Source organism: Pagrus pagrus, assembly GCF_965226575.1.
Source record: "Pagrus pagrus genome assembly, chromosome: 15".
Classification (NCBI taxonomy): domain Eukaryota; kingdom Metazoa; phylum Chordata; class Actinopteri; order Spariformes; family Sparidae; genus Pagrus; species Pagrus pagrus.
Window position 1 is genome coordinate 15,452,108 of NC_140199.1, and position 26,618 is coordinate 15,478,725.

The following is a 26,618-nucleotide window of genomic DNA, read 5'->3' on the forward strand; positions in this document are numbered from 1 at the left end:
TATGAAGACTTTAACTCTACTAAGAGATGCTGCAAATCAATTGATGTGCTCAAGTCCATTTGTATCCCTGAGGTTGGCTGTCCTCGAACTGAAAAGCACCAGATTTAGCTGCCATATGCAGAGAAGCCTGTTTCACAGCCAGGCCAGCTGTTTTTTGTCTTTATGCTAAGCTAAGCTAGCTTTGGCCTGGCTACAGCTTCATATTAATCAAACACATATGAGATTGGTGTGAATCTTCTCATCTAACTCTTGGCAAGAAAGCCAACAGGTGCATTTTTAGATACAATCAATCTATATTTTGAACTGAACAGCAAAAAAAAAACAAAGACCACTCAGTCACTCAGTCACACACCCTTAATGAAGGATCTTATCAGCTATGGAAATCCATTCATCAAGTCTATTCATAGCTGACAGCCCAGGAGGTTATGAAAGGAGTGTGTCACTGGAGCATACTAAGGTCCCAGTCTCATCTCCTCTTATCTAATTACACTCCTGTAATCCTCATACATATAAATCCACCACGTGTCATTTCACAGTGACTGCTCGTCACACGGAGAGTTAGATCGAAATGAGATAAAGTACACAAGCTTGGTAGCTTAAAATAGGATCTCTTTATTTGAATCCATACACAATAATGTCAGTTTGTGTATTAATGGTTTATGGCTAAGGAGCTAAGGCTTATTTTCCATTTTACACACTTGCAGTTGGGTACCAACCAAAACAAAAATCACATGTTGATCCAAACTCAGGTCCATAACACTGCTGTCCTCTGAATACTCTGCTCTTGTTACATATTGTGTACTGCGTGGCATATTTGACAAATAAGTGTGATCTTTTTTCCAAGAGAAACATATTACTAGTTGTTAACTACATAAGTATGTACTATGTTCTATCACCACAGCTGATGTTAGATGAGGATGTCACACATTCATACTACCTGCTGAGACAAAACACTGTCAGGAAATATGTTCAGTTGAGATCTCGGGCTGACAGGTGGATATTTACAATTAGTGGTAGCGAGCCTGTAACCGTGTGTGGACGCAGAAATGTCCAGGGAGGTCAGACAGGATTATTTTGGCTTGGAATTGCATGTTAGGTCCTAAGGCATACTGAGTAGTGGGGAGAGGGAGTCCAGTCCATATGGCTCACAAGGGCCTCACTTGGATGACATTGATGTCCGTGGAATCTGGAGTCTTAGAGGTCATTTCCAGACGGTGGAGGTCGTCGCTAGTGATGATGAAGACGATGGAGGAGGAGCTGAAGGTCACCTTCTTCTTGGGTCTGTCCCTGCCGCTGCACTGCCGGGACATGACGATCGGTCGGATCGGGCGCTGGACCGGAGCGAGCGGGCGCTCTTTGAGGCTGCACTGCAGCCACGTGAGGCGCGAGCAGAGCAGCTGCAGCAGACAACGCCGGAACTGTGAGAGGGGAAGTACAAGGATGGTGTTTAGCACAGGGAAAAAATAGCACCCGTCCCTCACTTATTTGCCCGTCAAACACGTGGATGCCAGCAGTCTAAATGAGTGACAATTTCACTCCCACACATACAATACACACAAACTGTACATATAAGGCTTGAAGAAATGTGTGAGAACATACTATGTTGTAGTTTCTCTTTTTTTCTTGCTTTTCCATCATTTTTACAGAATGTCTCCCATCGAAAAATCAAATTCTGCACTATTTTTTGTGAAAATTCTCCCACAACTGCTCACTTGTTTCTTTTACAACCACAAACTGAAGCAGCATGAGAGGAGAGCAAACCATCACCCCTATTGAGATGCTATTGATTTGCCCTATTTGTCCATATTAAGTTCTGAGTTCAGCTTTGGTCACTGGAGGGGAAAAAATCGACTGAACATACAGGAAGTGGCCAATCGGAGCTCTCCAGCCAAACATGTAATATATTCTAGAGGCAGCAAAGCCCGAGCTCAGCAATCATGGTTGAACGTTTCAACTGACGCCACCCTCACCAGTCACACAGAGCAAGAAATGAATGCTGGCATCTGACATCTTTTTACTTGTAGGTGTTTGAATGACCCAAAATTCAAATCTATTGTTTTCAGAATGTAAGGACTACAAACCTTTCTGCTCATGAACACGTAGATGAGGGGGTTGTAGGCTGTGCTGGACTTGGCAAAGAACGAGGGGATGATGGCCACGGTTGGAGAGACCATGCTCTTCCTGCCAAAGGCCTCCATCATGGACACAACAGCATAGGGCGTCCAGCACAACAGGAAGCAGGAGATCATCAGGAAAAACATGACGGCAACCTTCTTCTCGTACCGCAAGATCTTGATGATCTGAACCGTCTGGAGGTCCTGGATGGAGCGCAGCTGAAAGAAAGAGAGAGGAGGATGCTGTCATGAGGGGTATAAAGGCTGTTGTGTGAACACACTCCGCTGGCTTGGTGTGTATGCATGTGAAGAAGAATGGGAGAAATGCCTAAATGCCTTCATCTGATGTCAAGATGCTGCTAGTCTGATTTGTATTACATGGGGTTTTATAGTCATCCCAAAATAATCAAACACCACCTGTCAGGAATAAATTAGATCACTAGTTCCCAACCTTTTTGACCTTACAGCCAAGTCATGACGATTTGTAACGCCTTGTCACCGACTGCATATGTCTATGAGCAGGAGCAGTGTGAACAGAGAATGATGTATTCTTCTACGACTGCTTCTTTTTAATAGTATTTTAGTTTAGTTAGTTAGTCATCTCGGGACACCTATGATAAATCTTCAGACCCATCGAGGAGTCTAGTTCCCAAGCTTGGGACCAACTGACTTCAATGACCTTGAGTGCATTTATGAACACTGGAACTAGGAAACTATGAAACATGTACTTTGTAATTCGCACGATGGACATCAGGGAGAATATATCTTCTCGCTTTGCATGCTATTTACTATGCAGTTACCTTTAAGGCAAGGATATATAACACTTTATTAAAAGCAGCGTTAACAAAATGGAGAGACACCTGGCTTTGAGAATCTTTCTATTTAAAAGCATATGACTGCTTGTAAGTGTTCACTATGCAGTGTTATTTCCATAATCTTGGCTAACAGCTCATGGAGACAACACTGTGAATACCTCAATAGATTTGATGACTGACACTATAGATTATATTAGACCCTTCAGCTAAACGGATGAGATAATAGAGCATATGGCAATTTTCTAGACTCCCTCAAGACAGTCTACAGCAGCCGATTGAGTCACCGCAACCTTCTATTTTTATTCATGAATTCACAAGGTCTGTTTTTGTTTATGCTCTATATTTCTGAAACAATCTATTTCCTTGTTAATTGATGTCGTTCTCCAGGTTTTCATGTGTCTAAAGTGAGATTTTCTGGCTTTGCCAACGCGAGCCAACGGCTTTCACAACAAGCCAAAAATACTGTCTGGTTCAGAGTACTTGTCTTTGAAGATTTTCATAGCATCTCCCTGAACACTGTGACGCGTGATGAGTCCTCCCAGGCCTCTGAGGCGTTCAGGGATTTTTTGTGATGCGGCTCATATTTCCTACAAGGTTGTGAATACTTAAAAAAAGGGAGAACAGCAGCAGCTGCACATTGTGATGCAGACAGACATCTGGCTCATTTGATTAGAGTGACATTGTGTTGTTTCTCATTTACACGTTTGCTTACATACTATTCTGTTCAAACACTTCAGTGGCCATCTGTCCGACTGTACAAACAGATGAAGATGATACAAGCACGATGATAATCTAATGTTCCCCAATTTCTAACAGTCATACTTTCTCCATCGTTTTTTTGCTTAACTCTCATCCTGACAACCTGCTCGCATGACACATATTACCAGGCTGTCTTCAGTGACTAATGACATGAATGACACTTCTATGCGTCCGGACAGCCACAAGGAACAATGAGCTTTCCACTGATTCCCACTGTACAGGACAAACCCAGAAGGCACCGTGGCATATTATGGAAATGGTGCCTGTAATGAAAGAGGAGTGAAAGGCAGCACTTGACGAGTGAGGGTTGAGGGGTTTCTTTTCATAAAAATGAAAACCCAGAGGAGTCTGAATCTGCACAGACTATGGCCGAAAGTAATAATGTCCAGGATATATTCTGCATACTTGTGATCCATTATTTCACCTCTCTGATTGGAAAAGGGTAGATATTCTGGGGAAAATGTTCGTGTCTGTGTTGCTTAAATTTCACAGTTATTATGTAGTAAAAGTATGATTTTTTTGTTATTTAGTGGCAGCTGAAATACAGATACTGTAAGAAGTTGAAATGGAAGTGCTGAAAGAAGTTATATTTTCAGTTTGATTGGAAGCAATGAATGAAGTCGAAGTGTTGATTTAAGAGTAAGCTCAGTGACGTCAGTTGCAGTGTAGGTGATATATTGGAAGTCAGTTGAAGTGGAAGTCCTGAGGTAATGCCAGTTCAGGAATATAAATGGAAAGATATTAGCAATGAGAGTGCTGCTGAATAAAGTCGAAGTGTCAGTTTAAGTGTGTAGTAATAGTGTTTAAGAAGGAGCTGATATGTCAGTGGCAGAATAGGAGATAATTTGACCTGGAAGTCGGTTTAAGTTGAAGTCCTGATATAATGCCAGTTCAAGACAATAGCAAAAAAAGTGTTCCTGAATGAAGAAGCTGAAGTGTCAATTTAAGTGCTGACAGTTGGAGTAAATTGTGTATGAATGGTGGAAGTTGTGGAGGAAGAGGTAGTTTTCTGTTTGTTGTTTGAAGGTGAACATTTGAGACCTGAAATCATTTGAAGTGTCACGCAGATTTTATGTGCTTTAAGTAGTGGCTGGCAAGCTGATCATTTTAGATCGCGATCGATAGAATCCTAGAGATCACACACTTCCATTTCCTTTAAACATGAACATACAAGTAGAGTGATGCAGCCAACTAGACTGCCATGCTGGTTGGATCAATAACTTCACGTGGCACTTCCTTGTGTGACATCTTGGAAATAATGCAACATGAGTTATAGGTAGTCACATGGCGGACGTGGAGCTTGTGCCAAGAAAGAACTATTTTTAATGCAACGTTGTGGTTTAATGGTGCCGATGTTGCCACCATTTGCATTTTTCACACTGGTGTCCCATATTCTGTTTTTAATGGACCTTTTATGCGTTTGAGTGTCTACCTTTATCTTTACCTGCTTCCTTTTAATTAAATTTGTGTTGCTGTTTTTATTCCTTTTATACTTCTAAACCTCTTATCTTAACTTTGTGTTTATTCCTTTTTAAATGTAAAGAGCACTTTGAGCTGCAAGTTTTGTACAAAAGGGGCAAAAAAAATAAAGTTTAATATTAAACTCTGTATTAATTATAATATTCTACAGGACACAATTCAGATTGTGGCTCGTTTTTGTAATCAAATAGATCCAGGTGATAATTTTTGGCCACCCTTAGTTTAACACAGTTGAACTGTTGTTTAAAGATTAACAGATGAAAGCTGTTGAATTGTCAGTGGTAAAGACAAAGATAAAAGTGGATATAATGTCTGTTGACGTGCGTGTAAATGGTAAAAGTAGTTGAAATTTTGGTTGAAGTGGAGGTGCTGCAGACAGTTCAAGTGTGAGCACTGTGAGGAGTTGAAATGTCATTTGTGTACGATCATCTCAAGTGATAGTTGTAAATAATTCTAATAATATATAACACTTTTTCTGTTACATATTTCATGAGAAGCAGCTTAAACGGGCAGATCAGTCATAACTTTCTCTCTTTAGTTGGGGACGAGCCCACTTGTCAGTTGATACAATCATCTTTAATGTTTCCTTCCCTGATCCCAGAAACCCTTCACTCACAACTCTGTGTAACTCATTCTGTTTATTCATCTAACTCATTCATAATTTATTAACTATGCAAACAACTACACAGAAAAAATCTGCATGACTTACCATTTGCACTGTATAGAGGATGTTCCCATAGCAGTAGATCATGATGCCCACAGGCACAAAGAAACAGGCCAGGAGGAATAAGAGGATGAAGGAGGCATCATTGGGGTCCTTAGACGTCCAGTCGAGGGAGCAGCCCAGCCGATGGATCTCCAGCGTGTAGCGGTTCCACCCCAGCAGGGGAGCCCCCGTCCAGGCCAGGGAGTACATCCAGATGTGGCCGATTGCCCGCCACGCCCAGGGGAAGTCCACCACCTGCGCGTGGACCACCCGGATGTAGCGCTCATAGGCCAGGGCAGACAAAGTCATGATGGAAACAATGCCTGGCAGTGGAGAGAGACAGAGAGCCATGCTGAGTAATGCAGAGCACTCACTGCAGGATCTGGGTCAGTGACTACTCAGCGTCTCTTTAGACTGAATGGGTTTCATCATAATTTCAACAGAATTCTGGACATCATGCAGCTGACAATCGCATTCAAGCATTTTGTTGTTAAAAAGACTCTTTACTCCCCCCCCACACCGGTGCTAAGACCTGCTGTCTGCATCGGACAGCCGGCTTGTTCCACACAAAGTGAAGTGGGTACTGCTGAATGGTGTGTACATCTTATATAAAAACATTTGCAGCTCTTATGTTGCATAATTTTGTTCTCATTTTTACTGATCATGGCATGTTAGTTAAAGCCAGAGGCATGATAAGGTATAAAAAATCGATTCTGCATCTTTCAAGTCGATGCACATGACACACATCTATCCAATTACACACTCCAATACCCGCTTCATCGCTGTCTGCAATCCACTAATCTATTCATTAAAGGTGCACTATGTAGTTTAGGGGAGAAGTTTTAATCAGGAGAGAAAAATCTTCAGTGATAGCATTTTATGGCTAAACAAACTAAATAAACAAACTCCTTTGTTTTCATGACTGAATAAACAAACTGACCTTAAAGGACAACACAATTTCATACTGTTTTACTTTGATTTGGCGGACCCTGCCACCTTTCTATCTTCAAACAGTGTTCTGGGAACCTTATTTTCCTCTGAGGACAGCTTGTTTATTCAGTTATGGAAAAAATACATACATATTACCTCATTTATATTGGAAATATTCAAATTCTGAGTTTGAATTTCTTCTCCAAAACTACACAGTGCCCCTTTAATGGGATCAACACGAGAACTGACTGAATTACAAACACATGATACGGTGAATTGTTTCAGGATGTGCTCTCAGCTTGGGCCACATGTCTACCCAGATAGGGTTTCAGCAGGACTGACTAGCATTGACAGAACTGCCAGGGCTTATTGCTGCAGCGTGTGTGGCCCCTGTGTGTGTGTCTGTGTGTGTCGGGCACACTGACACAAACCTCCTCTGAGTAATACCTCTGATAAGGCGGAAGGATGACAGCATGTTCGCGTCTGGAGAACCAGAGGACACAGATAGAGCTACGCCGTTTATTTTTGCACACTTCTGTATTATAGCCTGTGTCAGCAGGGAGTTGTATCTATTTAACTCATTTTCTCAGGTTCTCCAGATTTGTGATCCTGCCATGGCTAGGTGGGTGACCTTGGGTTTCACAAGTGAAAATGCCACCCAGTAGATTTGAGCATTTTCAGCTGCTGTGCCGTTCTGTGAATGACTAGGGGGAGAGGCAGGTGAGCTCTCAGGATGTGAAGTGAAATCTCCATTGTTTGCCAGGTTTGTTCTGCCAATGTGAGCGTGGGCCAAAGCAGCAGGAAACCTTTCTGCTCAATGTCGCCTCGATGATGAAAGAAGGCTATAATCTTGAGTAATTCTGAACGCAAACTTTGCACAGCTTTAATCTAAAATCCTCATCTGCAAACAGATGAATAAAGTCAGTGGTGCCACACGACAGAGGCAGACAAACGTGTCCTTTAGATCATGTGCAGAGAAGCCAATGTCAACCAAAGGACAATAAGACCACAGAAGAAGAGGGCGAGCGTCCAGCACATGTCTTGTGTTTAGACTGCTGATAAAGCAGCAAAAAAAGGCTCGAGGCTTTCGCTCTAATGAGCTCATTATCACACATTCATCCTCCCCAGCTGTAAATCCTACAGGAGGGGGACCTGGAGAATGACCCTGAGTGTTCATTCACACGTCACCGCCAGAGACACTTATGCAGGTAATAAATGGACAATCATGTTACAGTAAAAGAAATGGAGGCTGTGGGTGCGATGGGGGAGACAAAAGGATTCCTCTGCATGCAGCAGGGACCTGCACAGCAGGATCACTTTACATAAAACACACACACTATCTGATGGAGAAGGGAAGTATATAATCAGCAGGGATTCACGGCTGTTTGCAGCTCATTGTTTGGGAGACTAAAGGGTCAGTTAACTGTTTTTTGACAAATAAAGTGAGGACATCTGCACAAAATCTAATAGAAAAAGTGTTCAAATGAGGCTCAGCTTGAATCTGTATTTACATACATTTTATAGAAATCACTTCCACGTGGAATATCCATTTTTTTAATGCTTTATAATGAATTTTATACAGCGGATGAGCTCGTATCTGCTTTTAACATATTCACATTACATTCGGCTGTTTGCTCTTATTCAGATATAATATTTCTGCCTTCAGCGAGGAACACGTAATGAAGGGAACAAGGGGAAAACAGTTTAACACACTCGCACACTTGAACTACATTATCTAAAAAGTTTTAAGTGTAGATATTCATAAATGTAAAATATATTGGTTTTTTTTATTTTTTTATTTCTCTCACCGAACAAGCTGTTGCTGAAGCCGTCCCAGACGCATGTCGCCTTGCTCCAAGTCCATCCGCCTTTGACGCACGCAGCAAACGTAAAGTTTATCCCGACCAGAGAAACCAGCAAATCACTCAAACTTATGTTGACCAGTAACAGATTGGTGGGCGTCCGGAGTCTCTTGAATTTACAGTAGAGTATGAGGACCACCACGTTGTTACAGAAGCCGAGCACTCCGATAGTCCCGATGGTGAAGGCGAGAAGTTTGTAGGTGCCAACTGCAAAAATATAATGTTCAGCACTTCTCTCGGCTCTGGTTTCGTTGGCGGGATTCATCGCGTGGATGAAAACTTGGTTCGCAGCATCGTGGAGTGATGAGGGCGCGCGTCCTTCGCACGAGAGAGGCTGCGTGATCTCCAGGGGCGCTCCTCCACGCGCTCCCCGCGCCGCTCATTCAAAACCAGCCCGAGACAGACTGCTGTTTGAAAGTGGGTCAATGTTACACTGTCAAACCTGGCCGCTTACAAACGTCATATTTCCGCTACAACTTTCAAAGTAAAATAGTTTTTGACCCACATGTTCGGCTTGGAGACGAACACGGGCGTTATAATTGTATGGTCAATAAAGCTACGTTTGAATAAACATATATGGAGCATTTAAAACCACCTTTTCTAAAAATGTCACCTGAAAAACAAAATACGTACAGGTGATGGAGTATGTCAAACATTTCATGCTTTTAGTTTTTAAAAAGTTTCCAGGTAATTTCCCATCTTATTGGGACTAACTTTGGCAGAACTGATGTAGCCTGCAGTTCAATTGTTGTAACAAGGTAAATAATTTAAACCTCTACACAAAGACTTCACATGCATTTTATCTGTTTTATACATTTTTTGTGTTTTTAAATGTTTAAATGCATCTAAGACCGCAGTTTACATTCATTTGAGGTTTATCAGTAACATTTTACAATAAGGTACATGAAAATGTGTGTAGTTACTGAGGAGCAAGTGAGGAACGAATCAGTAACGACTTGATAGTTAATGAATCACTAATGAGTAATTGATGATTTGAGGACTATATAGTGGTTAACGATGAATTACCTGAGAACACACTGGGAGATAATCTATTAATGAATCATTAGGTAATGATTAGTTCATAAAAATCTGAATTGACACTGTGACCACTTTCTTCATGAGCTGTTCCTGATTAACTATGAGCCAGCTGCTGCACAAGGTAGTAATGCCTCATCACAGTTATTCAGTAATTACTCATTAATTAATCATTAACCATCAAGTCATTCCTAATTAATTCCTTACTCTTTTCTCAGTAATGTCTTATATTTTTGTGTACCTTACTGTAAAGTGTTGCCGGTTTAATCATGAGCACTTGAAAGCTGAATAAGATGCTTATGTATGAAGACACAACAACAAGGACCGCTCTTTCAAAACTGTTCCCTGCTCAAAAGACTCAACCAAACACTGAACGTCTCTTTCCTTTCTTTTTTCTTTCTTTCTTTTTTTTTTTTTTAAGCTGTAGCACAAATGAAGCCCAGCTACTCACTGGAACCTACAGTTGAATCTAATGATGCTCCTGCATATATTAAACAGTACACATATGATTTATATCTCTTTTTATTATAGTAGTAATCCCTCTTTAAGTAAGGGAGCTGGAAAAAAATAATAATTGAGTGTTTGAATAACAGGAAATGAGGCACCGAAAGTAAAAAGTGCGTTTGAAGTATCCAAAGTGTCATGATTGTGTACATTTTTTGCTTTGAGAACGCCTGGAAGTGGTCGAGTCACTCACAGGGCAGATTTTTATTGTGTGTCAGTACCTTCTGTGACATTTTGTGGTGCTCTTCATCTCTAGTTTTGTGTCCACACAGAAAATGTCACTGTGTCGAAACCTTGGATTCCTGCAGAGATGTTTGTTTGTGTCTGACCTCATTTCTCAGTGCCTACAGGTTGATTCAAAATAGCAGATCTCTCCCGAATAACCCAAGAGATGAGAGCACACGCCGGGGATGTGCGTGACTCTCCAGGAATGTTTTAATTTTACGCTGCGGCTCCTCCACTGACACACTTGTGATGTTCATTCATAGTCTGATGGTATTTCACTTGAGGTATAGATGAAGCTCTATACTCAAAGCCACCAGGATTAATGGTGTAGTCGGGCGCTCTAATAAGGGATTTGTGAAAGGGAATTGGAGTAATGTGGTCAGTGGCTCCATTTCATTGTTGCCCATGTTAGCACACATCATTAGAGGACAAGTTCATCCAAAAATAAAAGGGGCACTATGTAGTTTTGGAGAAGAAATTCAAACACATCATTTTTATATTTACGATATTGATTAGGTAATAAAACAAATTCCCAAAACTGAATAAACAAGCTGTTCTCAGAGGAAAATAAGGTCCCCACAACACCGTTTGAAGCTAGAAAGGTGGCAGGGTCCGCCACATACAAACAAGTAAAATAAGTTTGAGAACAGTTTGAATTGTGTTGTCATTTCAGCTCAGTTTGTTTATTCAGTTTATTCAGTCATGTTTGTTTATTTAGTTGGTTTAGGCATAAAAAATGGTCAATTAAGATCTTTCTTTTCTGATCAAATCTTCTTCCCCAAAACTACATAGTGCACCTTCAAAATTCAGTCATTATCCACTCACTCCCATGTCAACTGAAAATCAGGTGAAGTGTCATAGTCCACAAAACATTTCTGGAGCTTCACAGCAAAACAGAGTTGCAGTATTCTCATAAACAACTGAAGACTTGGACTGGGACTTGGATTAAAAAGCTAAAAAAACAAAAAATGGCTCTTTATAGCTCGTCTGGCGTAATCCAAGTTTTGGAAGATCCCAAATTGATATGAAAAGACGGTATTCACACCCTTTGTAAAGCCAAATCTTTACTGTAGCTATGACGCTAAAAGCATTAGCACGCGCTGTGTCAAAAGTGGGTGCACAAATTGAACAGTGCGTTGCGGGTGTAACTAACCTCTTTTCAAATCACTTCAGGATCCCAGGGCTTTTCTGAGACTTGGATTGTACAAGCTAAATTGTATGGAGCCATTTTTGTCTTTTTTTTTTTTTTTTTTACGAGTTAAAACAAGTCCCCATCTACCTCACTTGTTTAGGAGAATGCTGTAACGCTGTGCAGCTGCGCTTTGTTGTGAAGCTCCAGAAATGTTTTGTGGACTACGAAACTCACCTGACTTTTCATCGGCATGAGAGTAGATAATGATTGACTTTAAAGTTTTTGGGTGAACTCATCCTTTAATATTGACGTCTCAGTGCACAGGCTGCTGCAGACGAACAGCATATTGTCGCTATGCTGAAAAACAGTTGCATCACCAGTGAGCCATAAATGAATTGTTCAGGCCATCAACACTTTAAAATGAGTAACCAAATCCAATGAATAAAAAGGTCAACGGCTTGCAAAAATCAACAGGAAGAAGACTATGTTTTGTAAATGTCAGAAATTGAACAAAGCTTTATTGACAAGAAATTAGCCAGATGTAGGTCAAGGTTGTTGTGCGGAGGCGTCACTCTTTTATTTCTTGTATAAATCAATTCCGTAGTCTTTGTTGCTGACATAATTTCTTCAAGTAGTGAAAGACAGATGCTTCTATTTGAGTTTCCCTGTTGTGCTTTTCATTTCTGGTCAGAGTTTGTGTAACTAGGTCAAGCTCCCTATCAAAGCATTCCTCAAAGTCCTTCTATCGGTCTCCCTCCTCCTGTTAGTTTGTCTCTCTCTCAATTTAATAAGAAGCGACGAGCGTTTTGGGTCGAGTCTTATTAAAGGTAATCTCCGAGAGTACAGTATGAGCCTTCACTCTTTAGCAAAACACATCTGCTCGCATACACACAAGCAACTGCTGCTTTGCCCCCTGAGATGCAATTACCGCAGCATTATACTCACTGTACTGTGAATTGGTTCTATAATGAATTTTTAACACGCTTTTAACTGTCACAAACATCAGCGCTTCAGACATCTCACAGCTCTGTACAAGCTCTCCTGCACATCTTCACATAATTCAATATCATTATTCTTCTGCTGTTAGTCTGCAGTCATGCTACTGTCTGTCTCTCGTGAGCGAGCTGCTGTGGAGCTTCAAAGAGGAGGTGATAATCACGGCCCCGTCGGCTCATTCGATCATTACAACCACTTTTATGCGTGGCCACAGAGCTGCAGGCAGAAGTAAAGGTGTTAATTTGTTGACTTTTTTCATCCCCGCGTTCGGCTGGAAAGGAAAATCAAGCTGTAAACATTTATTCGTCATTGGAAATTATAAGCTCAATCCTTATCTCAACTGGAAAATGCAAAGTCCTGCACCAGAAAAAGACAGAACAAGGGAGTGAGTCATTTCTGAGCTGTCAGAGATCAATGCAGAGTGGGGGATTAAAGAAACAGTTCAACATTTAGAAAATATGCTTCTTCTATTTCCTTCCAAGGGTTGAAAGAGAAAACTGATACCTCTGTCATGTTCGTATGCTAAATACGTAACTACAGTCAGCAGGAGGTTAGGTTGGCTTAGCAATAAAGACTAAAAACAGGAAAAGGGTGACCGACTGTGACCAACGGAGACATCCGAAGGTGTTAGTATGCTCATTTTCAGACATCAAAGTCTTTGATGCCACAAAATTGCCTGAAATTTTGAAGAACTGGGAATTTATAAATCTTTTGAAAAAACAACACTGATATAATCGTCTGGTTTTAGGTTTGGGATTAAATATTTTAAAATACCTTTAGATCTGTTTCATTGTCTTTTCGGTCATGTCATAGTTACCAACTATGTCTCTTTACTCCTTAAATTCACCAGATAATTAATAATCAGGGCAAGACTTGCTGGCAGTGATGACCCTAATGAGCTCCTCCACCAACACTTGAGGATCTTGACTGATTTCCTTCCAGCTCCAGAGGGCACTCATCTGAAGTTGCACCGTAGAGCCTCTTAACTTACATTTGGACCATACTCTTGCTAGAGCAGCTACACGTGCCGTTTTAAAAATCATTTTTAAGAAGAAATAATGCATGTGCCCAAAACCAGCCTCTCTCAAATTGTTCCGTTATAATCCCTGCTCTTACTGAGGGATTAACAGAGAGGAGCATTTGGAAGTTGAGGACTGGAGCTTTAATGCACTGCTGTAGACAGTCTGTGCACGAGTTCAAGGGAAGACTTCTTTTAGCTTCTCACATCTGTTTTCGTCCTTTCATAGCAGCTAAAATGCTTGTGCATTTTCAGCCTGGTGTTGGACTACAACGGTTTCGTATCATGAAGCTAAGCAGTTAATGTAAGAGAACATTTCCCTCAAACGATAGTGAATGTCACTGCCGTCATCTCACTTGGCGTTCAGTGATTTACCTATCATCATTCCTCATCGCTGTCGTTGCAAAGTGTCTTTGAGGATTTGCCAAAGGAGCTTTTCTGTCTGTCTGAGGAATAAAAATGTATGAATGCCTGAGTCCTGCAGTGTCTACGTCTTTGACAGGCATTTAATTGATGCATTCATGGTCATTGCAGGGAAAGATAAAATAGAGAGGTAAACAAAATCTGCAACAAGTTATGTGGTTATTGGAACCAGAAAACAAAGGCTTATATTTAAATTTACTATAATAGAATAGAGATAAATATTGGCACATGCAAACAATGTGCATGTGTGTGCTTGGCCTGAGTTGAAACGATGTCAGGAGATTCACCCTGAACTACTTTAATCGCTTTGTTTTAATGTTACACGAGACCCGAGTCAAATTCCATGCAGCTGCAAGGGCAGCCAGAATTACAAAGCAATCAGCGTGAGTCACAGATTGGTGGCCCAATTCTGCCGCCGCAAAATACAACTTAATTACGGCGGGCAGTGATGTCAGCTGAATTCAAGAAATAATCTTTTAAAGGGATTCAGAGCAGCAGACGCCAGATTAACAGGCTAACCTTTTTGTTGTATCTTTATCGAGTTATGAATAATTCATTCCAGTTAAACATATCTTGCTCTGGCAGTAATTGGATAAGATAGAATGGTGTGTACGTCTGAGGCTGAGCATGATTTCAAAGCTGTGTGTCATAAATGTAAACTACAACACGTGTTAACATGCCATAGTGAGAGACACATAAAAAGGTTATGATTGACTCTGAGGGCTACAATTCTCAGATCAGCAGAGGAGCAGTGGAGGTATTCTTGGACGCTTCAGATCTTTTTTCCACCCCAGGAGGTTTCTCTTCTCCTGTGGAGGCACGGATCCAAAAGGGTTTTGTTGTCAGGCTGGTGTCGAGCCTGGCCAGTGTTATCAAGTGTTGCCAGGGGGACGTGGAGGTAATTCTAAAAGCTGCAGTGATGTGTATTGTGAAATGGGTTGCTTAATTAACCCACAGAAAAGTATTACCTGATCATAAATTTTTTACATTTTAGCCTCCTTTAGCCAACTGTTTTGGTTTTCTGGCACCCAAACTCAACACTAATTGCCCTCCCTTGTGCCACAAATTAGAAAAATTGGATGCCTCTATGGTAAAAAAATCCACCTGGCCAGTACAAAACACCTGACAGACAAAGTCAGCGACTAGCTGGCAGCATAGCGGAGGATTAATTAGCTCAACAGCCCCATTTCGAGTTAGTGGAGACCAAAACAGAGCTAAAAAGAGAGTGAATAATGCACTTACATTCATCTGTTGACTGAATGCACGGCTCCAAATGAATGTTACTGTTGCAGTGTCTGTTGTGTTTAATCGAGGTTTAAATAATTGAATTTCCTTGAGAAGTGAACAAATAAAGACTGGATGAACAGAAGGTACTCTTTTGTGTTATTTAAGTGATAAAACAGAATAGAGTACAGAGAACAGAGAACAGAGTATTAAAGCAACTTTTTCATTTGAAAGGACAGAGCTCATACACTGGAGTGCACTTGGTGAGTCTGACAAAGAAGTACAGTTCATTGGAAGAGCAAGAAAGGAATCTTAGTTGACATTGAGCACAATCAGCCACCTGCTTTGAGCTCATACTGTACGTTTCATAAGAACTGAATGTTCACCTATCTCCTCACGCAGCAAAGCAAAGCTTCTCACACACAAATGAAACATACCAAGGACACCAGTTTACTTCAGGTCACATGAAAACTTATTAATGATTTGTTCCTGCAATATGGTGATAACATGTCACTGTGTGACTGTTTGTTCTGCTGCTCCCAAGTGGCCAAAAAGACATTAATGCAACCGAAGCCGGTTGTTATCTTCTATTAGTGGAGTCCATTTCTAATCTAACGTTAGCTGCTGTTGCTCTCTGTTAGCAGAGCGGAGAGAGGCACTGATACGAGGCTTAAAATCACATCCTTCGAAGTGTTGCAGAAAATCTGACCCGACTCGCTCACAAAGAAATCCAGAGTCCAGCAGCATTAAACAACTTAAACTAAGTTGTCCACAGGCTTCCACCGAGAGAGAAGGGGAAAGTGTAATTTTTCACATTACCTTACAATCTCCTCACATATGGCCAATAAAACAGTGATTGATACATGTAAAATACTACAAATTGTTACAGGAATCCCCTTTAATCTTCACATCACACCTGCTACCCACTCTAACATGTAACATGTAAATGTTACAAGTAGAATTTACTGTATTTTTGTGTCATAAACATTTTTTTAACTACTTTACTCTACTTTAAACGCTTAATTCTGTTCTTAAGCATGGCATTAAAAGAATCATAATGAATAATGTGTACAATTCCTATACAATACTACAGTACGTATAAGAGGCTGCATTGATTGTTCACACATGTTTATGTAGCTCCACATCCCCAGCTTTCTTCCCCAAGCTTCATGTTCTGTGTTTACAGTTGCCTTAAGATTTATCTGTGTTTCAAAAGTGATTGAATAGATTTTGCTTGTTTTTTTTATCCAGACACACTCCTGACCTACATCTCTTTCCACAGTCTCACGCTATTGTCAGTGCAGCCGCGCTTGCTTTTGTGCATCTCTCTCTCTTCCGTTGCTCTCTCCTTTGAGCACTGACATTCCTCTCAAATGTTTTTCACCTTTCTTTCTGATGGGACTGACATCTCTGGAGGGTTTTTTTTTCAGTACAATACTGCAAAAAGGTTTCAAGTCAATACTGAATATAACACAGCACCACCACTCCTCCTGCAGACCATGACTGACTCACGTATGCACGGCAAAAGTATCATTCTATCTTCCCTTTTTGTTGTTTTTGCTGATGCACTCTTTATGCGGGGGTTTTGTGCACATTAAAAGCATTCACCACACACTCACCCAGTGGGACCTGTCAGTGTCAGCTGTCTATTTTCTCCCCGACTCAATCAGCCCTGTCTTCCCACCTCACCGCTGGGTAATCTCACGCCAGTCAAGTGCTGCTGTCTAAATCTGCCAGAGGAATAAGAGTGTTTGAATTTCTCTGTGGCGAACTTCCCTGCAGTGGTCATCATTATATAAGTAATAGCTTTGCAGACAGTGTCCCCTCACCTCACTCTGAAACATGCACTGCAAGCAACCCTCAGTGTCATCTTCAATGTCCTTGGCTGTCATGGTGATAAAATGCTGATTCATAAACAAGTGGTGTTCTTCTTCATCACATTAATTGGATTGATGTCCCCCAAGACGCACAGGCATGCACATGTTATTAGAATAAGCATCTCGTCAAGACTCGATTTACAAAAAGTAATTTGCGGATTCAAAAGCAGGAGTGGTGGGAGGGTGGCTGGTTTTAAGCAGAGGCCAGAAATGTAAAGTACATACTGGGAGTCTGGACGAGGCTCCCCTGAGAGACTGTGGCTATTTAAAACCAATTGATTGCGATTTTACGATTGATTTGCATAATTAATGTCCATCTGGATTACTTTCTGCCCTGCAGCCGAGGCAATCACAACACCCCAGTTATTATGTTCGATGTGTGTAATTTGCGTCTAAAGCTCTTCACCTTGCTCAAGGCAACTAAAGATGACTGTATGTGCAGACACAGCAACATATAAATTAACTTGAAGTTAGAGGAAACATTACAAAAGTATGTAGTAATAAGCTATTGCGTGTAGTTATTGCTCCAATAGGGTATAATTGCTTTGGTACAAGCCCTCTGTTTGAACCGCTGGTTTAATGTGTCTGTAAAACAATAACATGGGGAGGTTTAGCCGATAGCAGTCACAGCATATACACAATACACTGGAGCTGAGGAAGTGAAATTCTCCTTTATTGGCAAAAGATGGTGTCATTGCTGAGGGCAATACTGTCGGACTCACCATACGTTATCCTGTTTATCACACCAAATAATCTCATTAATATTCTGACACAAATGAGTGTTACATTACTCAAGATAAATTAAACCCAAAGTCATGTGACGAGCACTTGGCAGCTGTGTGTTGTATGGTATGTTGGTGGAAACAATGTCTAATAATGGATGAGAGACACGTCCCTTTGTTTAGCATTCAGCCAGTGAACATGTAATTAGATGTATAGTTTCCCGTACACATCTTTGAATGCACAGAGAGAACCCCGCATTTATGTGCTGCAGTAAATTCCCGGTATTTTCTTCCTCTCGCTTCATTCATACAGAGTACAGACAAGTGAGTGGGTGTTCGCTGATCGATGTTGACTCCTAATTAACAAGTACTGTAGCTGGCAAGTTTATGTTATTCATAGGGCAGCCTGCTGTCTCAAATGCCTTTAAAAGCTCCCACATGTTTTTTTTTTTAATGCCAAGACAAACATCAAATATTATGCCGTGGTTATTAAGTGGCGCCATGGAGCTAAAACCAGGAGCGTAACTGAAAAATGTAATTTGAAATACATTTCTCGTTAACAAAAAAAAACAGACATCACTTTACTGGACAGCAAAACTTAAGTGTTACATTGCTTATTATTACTTTCATTACTCATTCCAGCTCCGTCAGATGTGACTTAAAACGACTTCAAAGCCTCCAGACGTTCATCTTCTTTATTAAACATGAGGAAACATTCGTTTTCAACAACAACAAAAGCTGGTATTAACTGACCACCACATTAGCCCTTGCGACAGCACACAGCACTCCAGCAGGTTATTTTCTGAATGTATGCTTATCTGTGGATAACACTAGAAAGGCAGCTAACAAACATGTACAGAAAATAGGACAACCATGTGATATTAATTACTTGTTGTTTCATTTCTCATTCCTTCTTATGTGCCCTCCATTTTGAAGGTTTCCCACAGTTTAAGAGAAAGCCAAAAGACCCTACAAATGTAATAATTCACCAACAACATTTAAAAAAAACCCAAAAACAACATTATTACAATGTTTTACTCAAAGTACAGAATCTGGTTTGTCTGCTGTAGTGATGGGTGTAATCAGAGAGCCAAGTTTTTTGCTAGGAGGCACAAAGCAGATGGTATTTTACTGCATATTTTATAGTTGTCACCATTCTCACCATCGAAACATATTGTCAATGCGGCACTGAGGAATTGAAAGACAAAAGGTCACAGCAGAAGAGATGAGAACCAGCAGAGCCCTGGGACTGCAAAATCCAGGATACTACTGTATGTCAGTGTCAGACAAATATAGTAAGAGTATTTTATTCTCAACCAGTACAAGCAGATGACTGGAAATCCATGTGAAGGTGGAATCTGATCTCTAAAAGTCAGGTTAATGTCAGACAGCGACTGAAGCAGGTATTGATACAGACCCTGCTCATACGATATTACTTGTATTGATGTTTCATGTGTACATGTACACTCTGTATTCAATATTATCATGTAGCACCTTTAGTGTGTGGTACCTGAGGTTAATTAAGCTGACTAAAACGTCATGAAATAACTTAATGAAAGATGATGAGCTGTGAATGCTCATTGATTTTCCTTGTTAACTCGAAACACTAACAGACAGCCCAACACTGAGGCAGACGCTTGCTGTCGGCCCATAAAGTAAAGTTCCCTCTAACAGCCGCAACGGACACCAGCAGACAGACATCTGATATGACAGTATTGCCCCTGTGGTGAAGATGATGATAGATGATGAAAAGGACTGTACACATCTTCATTCTCACTCTGCAGGGCCTGAAAACTTATAGACATGTGGGGGTGAAACCAGATAACATAGTCGGGGCAGGGTGACAATTTAGAGGCCATCGGATCCTCCCCGGTTCATCATCACTGTCCAGCTTATCTCCTCACAGTGAGAACAGACTTGGACTTGGTCCTGGTCAGGTTTACGGTGGATGGAGGTCAGGTGGAGGGTTGTTTGTGGCTGCAGAGCCCATCAGGGTGGGTACAGTTACTTTGGACACTTTTAAAACAACTTTACTTCATCACCTGTACTTAACAGGAAGTGATTAATATCTTCAAAGGTCATTGATTGGAGATTGAGGGCACAAACCAATTAGCTGGTGAGATTTTAGGGTGCAATATAACTAAGGAGCAACATACTGTAGCATCATGGCTGAGTTTTGTCATGATATCCAATACTCAGGATGTGTGTACATGGACGCAACATTTAAATTGTTTTCGTGACTCAGCATGAGTATCTTTCGTGCCTGCACCATGTTTCTTTGATTATTCTTCGAGGTGGATGATTGGTGTAGGAAATCCAGGACCGGTACACCACAATCCAAGGTTTGCATCCAGTCTGTGGTTAAGTTTAAAGGCCTCAAAAGCACTTTCGGATCTGTGTACAGGGAAAAAATCCTCCATTTTAAACTTTTGCTGACTGTCATGAAAAAAATAAGCAAATAAATTGTGCCTATGTATTAAATTTTGGCAGTATTTCATGAACTGCTGTGATAATGGTTTGAAAAGAAGTGTTTAATGACTCATCTTTTATGGCCATTTTCATTGCAGCATTGCGGCATTCCCTTCAAATGTAAATAAAAAGGATCTGCAAGACTGTTTGACACGATACAGTGTTGAGTAATGACAAACTTCCAGTAGTGGAGCCCAAACACTGTGATATCCCTTACCTCCATCTGACAGAGAGCCAAATCCTCACTGTCAAACATGCACTCAGATAAATATGTAGGTGAAGAAATGTCAATCAGTTAGTTGTGTTTGTTGCTTAACAATCCTGGTGAATTTGTGCCATTACAAAAAGACAATTTGTGTTCTTTATTACAGATGCTTTGAAATGCCTACGTATGTTTTTGGTAGTATTTTCTTTGTTTCCAGGATTTGCGCTCAGCTAAACTAGCCTGTGGCCTTCTCATCCAAATCTCAGTCAAGAATTGAATAAGCATGTTTTTAAAATATCTCCTTTGCCTTCACAGTGTTGAGCTAGCCAGGATTATCTTAGCTTTCCAGAAAGACTGAAAGCAGGAGGGAAACAAGCCCGCCTCTAAAGCTCATTATTAACATATTGTATTTCACATTGAGTTACACATTGCAAATGTTCTTGGCAAGATGATTCAAAACAAAATGTTGAAAAATAGAACAATGCTTCATATATTAAGAATTCCTGTCATGATTTGCTCAGTTATCGCTGAAAAGACCCTTTTGCAAATCACTCACGTACATCCTGCATGGCTGCCTCGTAATCAAACTTCAAAGAGACAAATTAATTAGGTGCTGCTGTGGTGGTGAATGAGTATGTCTTGTTGCGGTTTGATGGAAGTCACACCAAATTTGCAGCATGAGTGAATTTGATTATTTATCATCCTATCTTGCGGGAAGATTGAGTCTGTGCCATGTGTGTGATTAAAGGCCTCAAATCGAAATGTACTTAATTTCGTACTATTTCTCATTGGAAAAGAGGAACATGTACTCCTCCTCCGGTAACATTGATCCATGAGTGTGTGCGCTGCGTTTGTGCATTTTGTGCGCCGTCACTTCGATTGTTTCACAATGCAGCCACTGGTCAGATTACTGAAATGCCGACATGGCCCAGTATTTATGAATATTTATATTGTGTGTAAAAATCTAGTGTTTCCTCAAATCAATGTTTGCCTCTGCCTGAGTATCAGCCCGAGAAAATAATATTCCCTCTCCAGCTTCATCACTCCCACCGCCTCAGCAGTGTGCTTTATATTATGGTGAGCCAGAAAGACGTGATGGACAGACAAGGAACAAACTACTCAAAAAGTTGATTTGAGCTCTTTAAAACTGCAGCAGAACTTCACATGCAGAAACCCAAAGTGCATCTGCCAGAGTTTCCTTATGGATCACCAGCAGAACCCTGAAATGTAGAGGAACGGGTCTTTGGCTGCACTGCAGACTTTCAGATAAGCTCCAAAATTGGGTCATGGAGGTGAAAGAGGGAGCGTCTTAAATCCACTGAAGAAAAGTCATCATCAAGTAAAGTTCACATCTCAATAATGTGCAGCTCTGCTTTACTGGAAGGCCTGTGTTCAAGTGACACTCATTTAGAAGTAACACCTGAAACAAAAACTCAGTCCACAGGGTCTTTTTATAACATCATTACTTCAATACTTGGTGCTTGGTGTACATTATATTTTAATTGTGTCCTCTTAAATCCTCCTCCTGGTGACCTCATTTAGGTATGAGGCTGTGTTGGTGCTTACATTTTGCCTTAACAATGTGCGATCAGTATTTCATGGAAATAACCAGAGCATTTTAAATAGAAATAATAAATAACGCATAGAAAAGTAATTAATAAACCTGACCTGAACACAATGTACAGCCTGTCAGAAGAACAAATCGCACCAGGTGGTTCGATCAATCAGCGTAAAAGCTTTAGTAAACCGTACTTATTACTGTGTTTGCAAAGTATCAATACAGTGGAATGATTCACATTTATTAATATAATCAAATTTCCTTAAATAATGGTTCAAGTAGCACCTTGAGCTACTTCATTCTCCTCACTCCAAGAGTATATTGTGTAATCCTGCTGTTACACTGGACTGTCTTTATTTGCTTGCCAATTGTACTTTCAAGCAGATTTCAGTGAGTAAACTTGGTGAAGTGAACAGTTAGACGGTAAAATACACCCCTGGAGTTATGGGTAAAGTCCAACAGCACGTACATGTAATGAGCAGTGAGGTAACCAAAAGTCTATTCAGCAGCAGTCTGCATCTGTCTGATGTAAATGTTTGTGTTCGTCCTACTACAACCTGTTCCCAGTTACATAACACTGTAAAACAGCAAAACACAGGAAGCTGGTGGAGACTTTCAGAAAGTCTGCTCTCTGGAATCTTATGAATGAAACAGAGAACCGGGTCAAAAGTGTGTGTGTGGAGCTTTTACTGTGTGTCGAAGTGCAAAGACAGTGGCAGGTATAAGACGATCAGCTCGTCTCATCTTTAATACATTGCTCCTCGTCTTCGAGGGAGCAGGGCTGAGTCAGAGCTGTTTGAAGTCTTCAAACCTCATTAGGAATCGGTTTGCTGATGTGGGATGAGGTTTCTGTACGTCTTTGAGGGGTAAGACCCTCAAGGAGGAGGTTTGGATGCTTCTTTGATGTTTTCATCAAGGGATTGTGTGTTTTCTGCCAGCAGACTGGTCCCACGGTGGCGTTGGCTCCATCTCTTCCGAAACTCATTCACACAAACACACACATGCATGATGTTTGATGTCTCCAAGCAAGGCTCTGTCATGAAAGCCAGCAGATAAAAAATACCATTTTTATTGTCTGTGACTCTCCTCACCTTAATTCCCCTCCGCTCGTCCTACTTGTCCAGTGTCTTTTTTCACCTCCATCTACCTAGTGATTGCTTCAGGTGGGGGCTCTTTCATCCATGTGATAACAGCTGACAGCTGCTGCTGCCTGTCTGACAACCAAGTGACTACCAATTACTTGCTCCTTGCAATCAGTTGCAAATGGCCTTTCATGGCCACACAGAAGATTTTAGGTAACAGTTCAGGAGCAAAATCAAAAAACTAGCGTCGGAGCCCTATTCTTTCCTATAAAAGCTGTGGCGCAGGAAGTCAAAAAAGCTGGTTAACATCCAGTTTAGCGCCTGGCTAACTTTAATTGAAATAAAATGATTTAAGCATGTGGCTCTGCAAGTCTTTTTGCATTTTAGTGGTGCAAACGGCTCAAATTATGAGGGCTGTGACACTCAAAAATATCCACGGTGTTACAGCTGCTTCTTTCACAATATAAGCTTATGGGAAGTGTTTTTGGGCCACAGTGCATCACGTGAAGTAATTACACAGTTTAGCTACCAAGAAAGCCTGGCGCTGTGCCTGGGGGTTTGTGCCACCCACATCACCATGCAGAGGGAAGCGTGAATCTACTTATGGACGAGAAGCTTGTGACACCTGGGGATGCGAACATAAATACCATCCTCCTCAGCTGAGCTGTAACATTTGCTGCAACTTAATTGGCTAGCCTCTCGTCCATTAATAGATTCATGCTTCCTTCTGTGCAGTTATACAGGGAGAGAATAGTACTACAGGACATATGACTCCTCACAACATGGGTCTGTGGATTTCTTTGGCACTTTGAGCACCACCAGCTGAGTGCCACCTACTTCCATTATATTCAGATATCTCCAAACCAATCTACTTGATAAATTACTAGAGGCGCGAGGAAAGATACGTATTGCTGTGAACTTTCTCTTCTATGGGTATGGTCATCTTTTTTTCACCCCACATTTATTGTATTCATCCCTTGTGATATTTATTGAAAAGCAAACAAAGATCTAATGGCTAGATGTTTTTCCCCATCAAATGCAAAATGCAGGGTCATGATGTCAGTTTTGAGATTGACATGGATCTGTTGCATGACATTAACACAAGGGAGGGTTGTTCTTTTTTTTTATGAATTGAAATATTATAATCAATTTTATGCCACCTGCTAATTAAGCCCCACATATTAGTGCAATGTGATTTTGTGTTGCATGAAAGGTATAATGTGCTGTGGTAGAGGCACACTCCCTAACAGCAGGTGTTTGCATCTTGCTGTGCCTTGGAGTGTGTTCACGATACAATTTACACCCTGCTCGCTGTCAAAATCGCAGCTCTGCAGGAGAAAATCCTTATAGGGATAACATATCCTCTTTATGTTCAGTAAGGGAATACCTGTTTGTGCTGGAAATGGCTTGTCCATGCTGTGCAGTTGAATGTGCAGAGGGTGATTGCAGTGATCATGGAGCGATGCAGGCAAAGGTTTTTCTTTGACCTTGAAAATCCATGGTTCTTAAAAGCAGCGTTCAGTATTACGTGGCCTTTAAATTGTTTTCGCTCAGTTTATTGCTTTGCTTCAGTGTCACCAAATGAGTCGTTATTGCTGTTCATGTTACGTCATCAGAGGAAATCAGTTAACAAATGTCCCTGTGTAATCATAAAATGACATTGACAATAACCCCAACAAGTTCCTTTCATTTTAAAACCTGCTCAGGGATTCATCTCACGGCCCTGTACGACATTTGAAACTGAGCCCTAGTTTCTGTAGGAAGGATGGCTTTGCTCACTGTAATAAACTCTGCAAATGTCGCAGAGGTTTATCGCTATTCAGAATCTATTTCAGCGTTAGGGAAGATAATCTAAGCGCTGCATCAATCTGCCATGTTCTGTCAGCAGGCTTGAAGCTACCAGAAGGGATACAAGCAACACCTTAATGATCCTATCTGCAGCTGACATTCTAGCATCCATCCTCCTATTCATCCATCCATCCATCCATCCATCCATCCACCTGCACGCTATTCACCTCAGTCTTACATAAAGGAAGTGGCCTTTTCCTGAGATAAATTATTTAACTTTCCTCAGCTTGTGTCGCTCTGCAGCTGTGAGAGGATTGGAAATTTGTGCTGAAAGGTTGTGTTGAAGCCTCACTCAAAATCATAAAAAACATAAAGACGCGCTCCCCAGGAAAGTGTGATATTACTGGGATGCTGTTGATTTTTACGTGTGAAAATACAAACATAGTGTGAAACCTGTTAGCTCCAGTTTGGCTTTGAAGACTTTATTGGCATCATCTACGAGCACAAGTGGAACCTGACAAGCGCTGGACATTTTTTTCATTTTTCAAACTCAATGTAAACAATATAGACTGATATAGAAAGCTACTATTATTTATAACATTGGACAGTGGACAGTTCATGTGTATGGAAGCAATATAGACATGGTAATAGAAATAACAGAATAAATAAGCTGTCCTCAGAGGAGAATAAGTTTGTTTACTCAGTCATGAAAATTAATCTATTGAGATCTTCTGATTTAAATGTCTTCTCCAAAACTACATAGTGCACCTTTACTGTTTAATTTGTTTTCCTGACATTATTATGGTCAAGTTCAAGCACTTATAGCACACAGTCAAGAATACATCAACAGTTTAGGCCATAGGCATTTTTTTTAGTCTTATTTATTTCCACTTGCACAATGTAGTGGGACATACAGTACATGTGCTTTACAAACTGTAGGTCTTTACAGCATATGTCTACAGTTATCTCAAGTTTTTCATCCATTTTGTTGATTTAGATAATCACGTAGGTGATTTTAACTAGCGAGGTTAGCCTGTCAGCTAGCGTAGCTGGCTTCCGAGTTGGCTGTAGCATCAGATAAAGTGTCTTTGAAAACTTTGCATACAATTCATATAAGCCTACCGACTACTGTGTGAGCAGAGGAGGAGATGGACACGTGCAGGCACCTTCAATGAGCTTTTTACAGCACTATAACTTTCTCACCAGTCCTCGTGTGACCTTTTGACATTCATCCTTCAGACCATTAGTGCCTCTCATTATATCTTGTTCCTTTGTGCCATACTCTTAACATGTAACTGCTTCAGAGCGGCAGGCTTTGAGGTGCTGGAGCTCTTATCTATAAAGGTAACACCTGACACAGAGTTGAGTGAGTTTATGAGGCTCTAGTTCCTAATTGAGTGAGAGGTGCTCATCTTTACTTCCACACTGTATAATCAGTGTTCGGTGTGATCATCCCTCTACCCACCAGTTTGGTGCTGACTGAAATATTTAATCAACAGTTGGATGGGTTGCCAATTTTGTACAAACATTCATATTTCAGTGATTAAATCCTTATGACTTTTCCTTTTTCCTCTAGTACCACAATTAGATGGACATTTTTGCTTTTCAGTCAGAAGTCTTGACAACCGCTGGACAAATTGTCACAATATTACAGATATTTATAAACCCCTCCGGGTGAATTGTAGTTAATTTGTC

The 26,618-nt window shown here is 40.8% G+C and overlaps 1 protein-coding gene across 1 annotated transcript; it reads right to left on the bottom strand.

Annotated features, from left to right (window-relative positions):
* Positions 1-592: 592 nt before the first annotated feature.
* opn3 (opsin 3) lies at positions 593-9,056 on the bottom strand. The gene is made up of 4 exons (XM_084374917.1): positions 8,612-9,056; positions 5,877-6,196; positions 2,082-2,333; positions 593-1,418 (listed from the first exon to the last, which is right to left on the bottom strand). Exons 1-4 carry the CDS (start codon positions 8,928-8,930, stop codon positions 1,146-1,148), a joined length of 1,164 nt encoding a protein of 387 aa, XP_084231043.1. The 5' UTR covers positions 8,931-9,056; the 3' UTR covers positions 593-1,145.
* Positions 9,057-26,618: the final 17,562 nt, after the last annotated feature.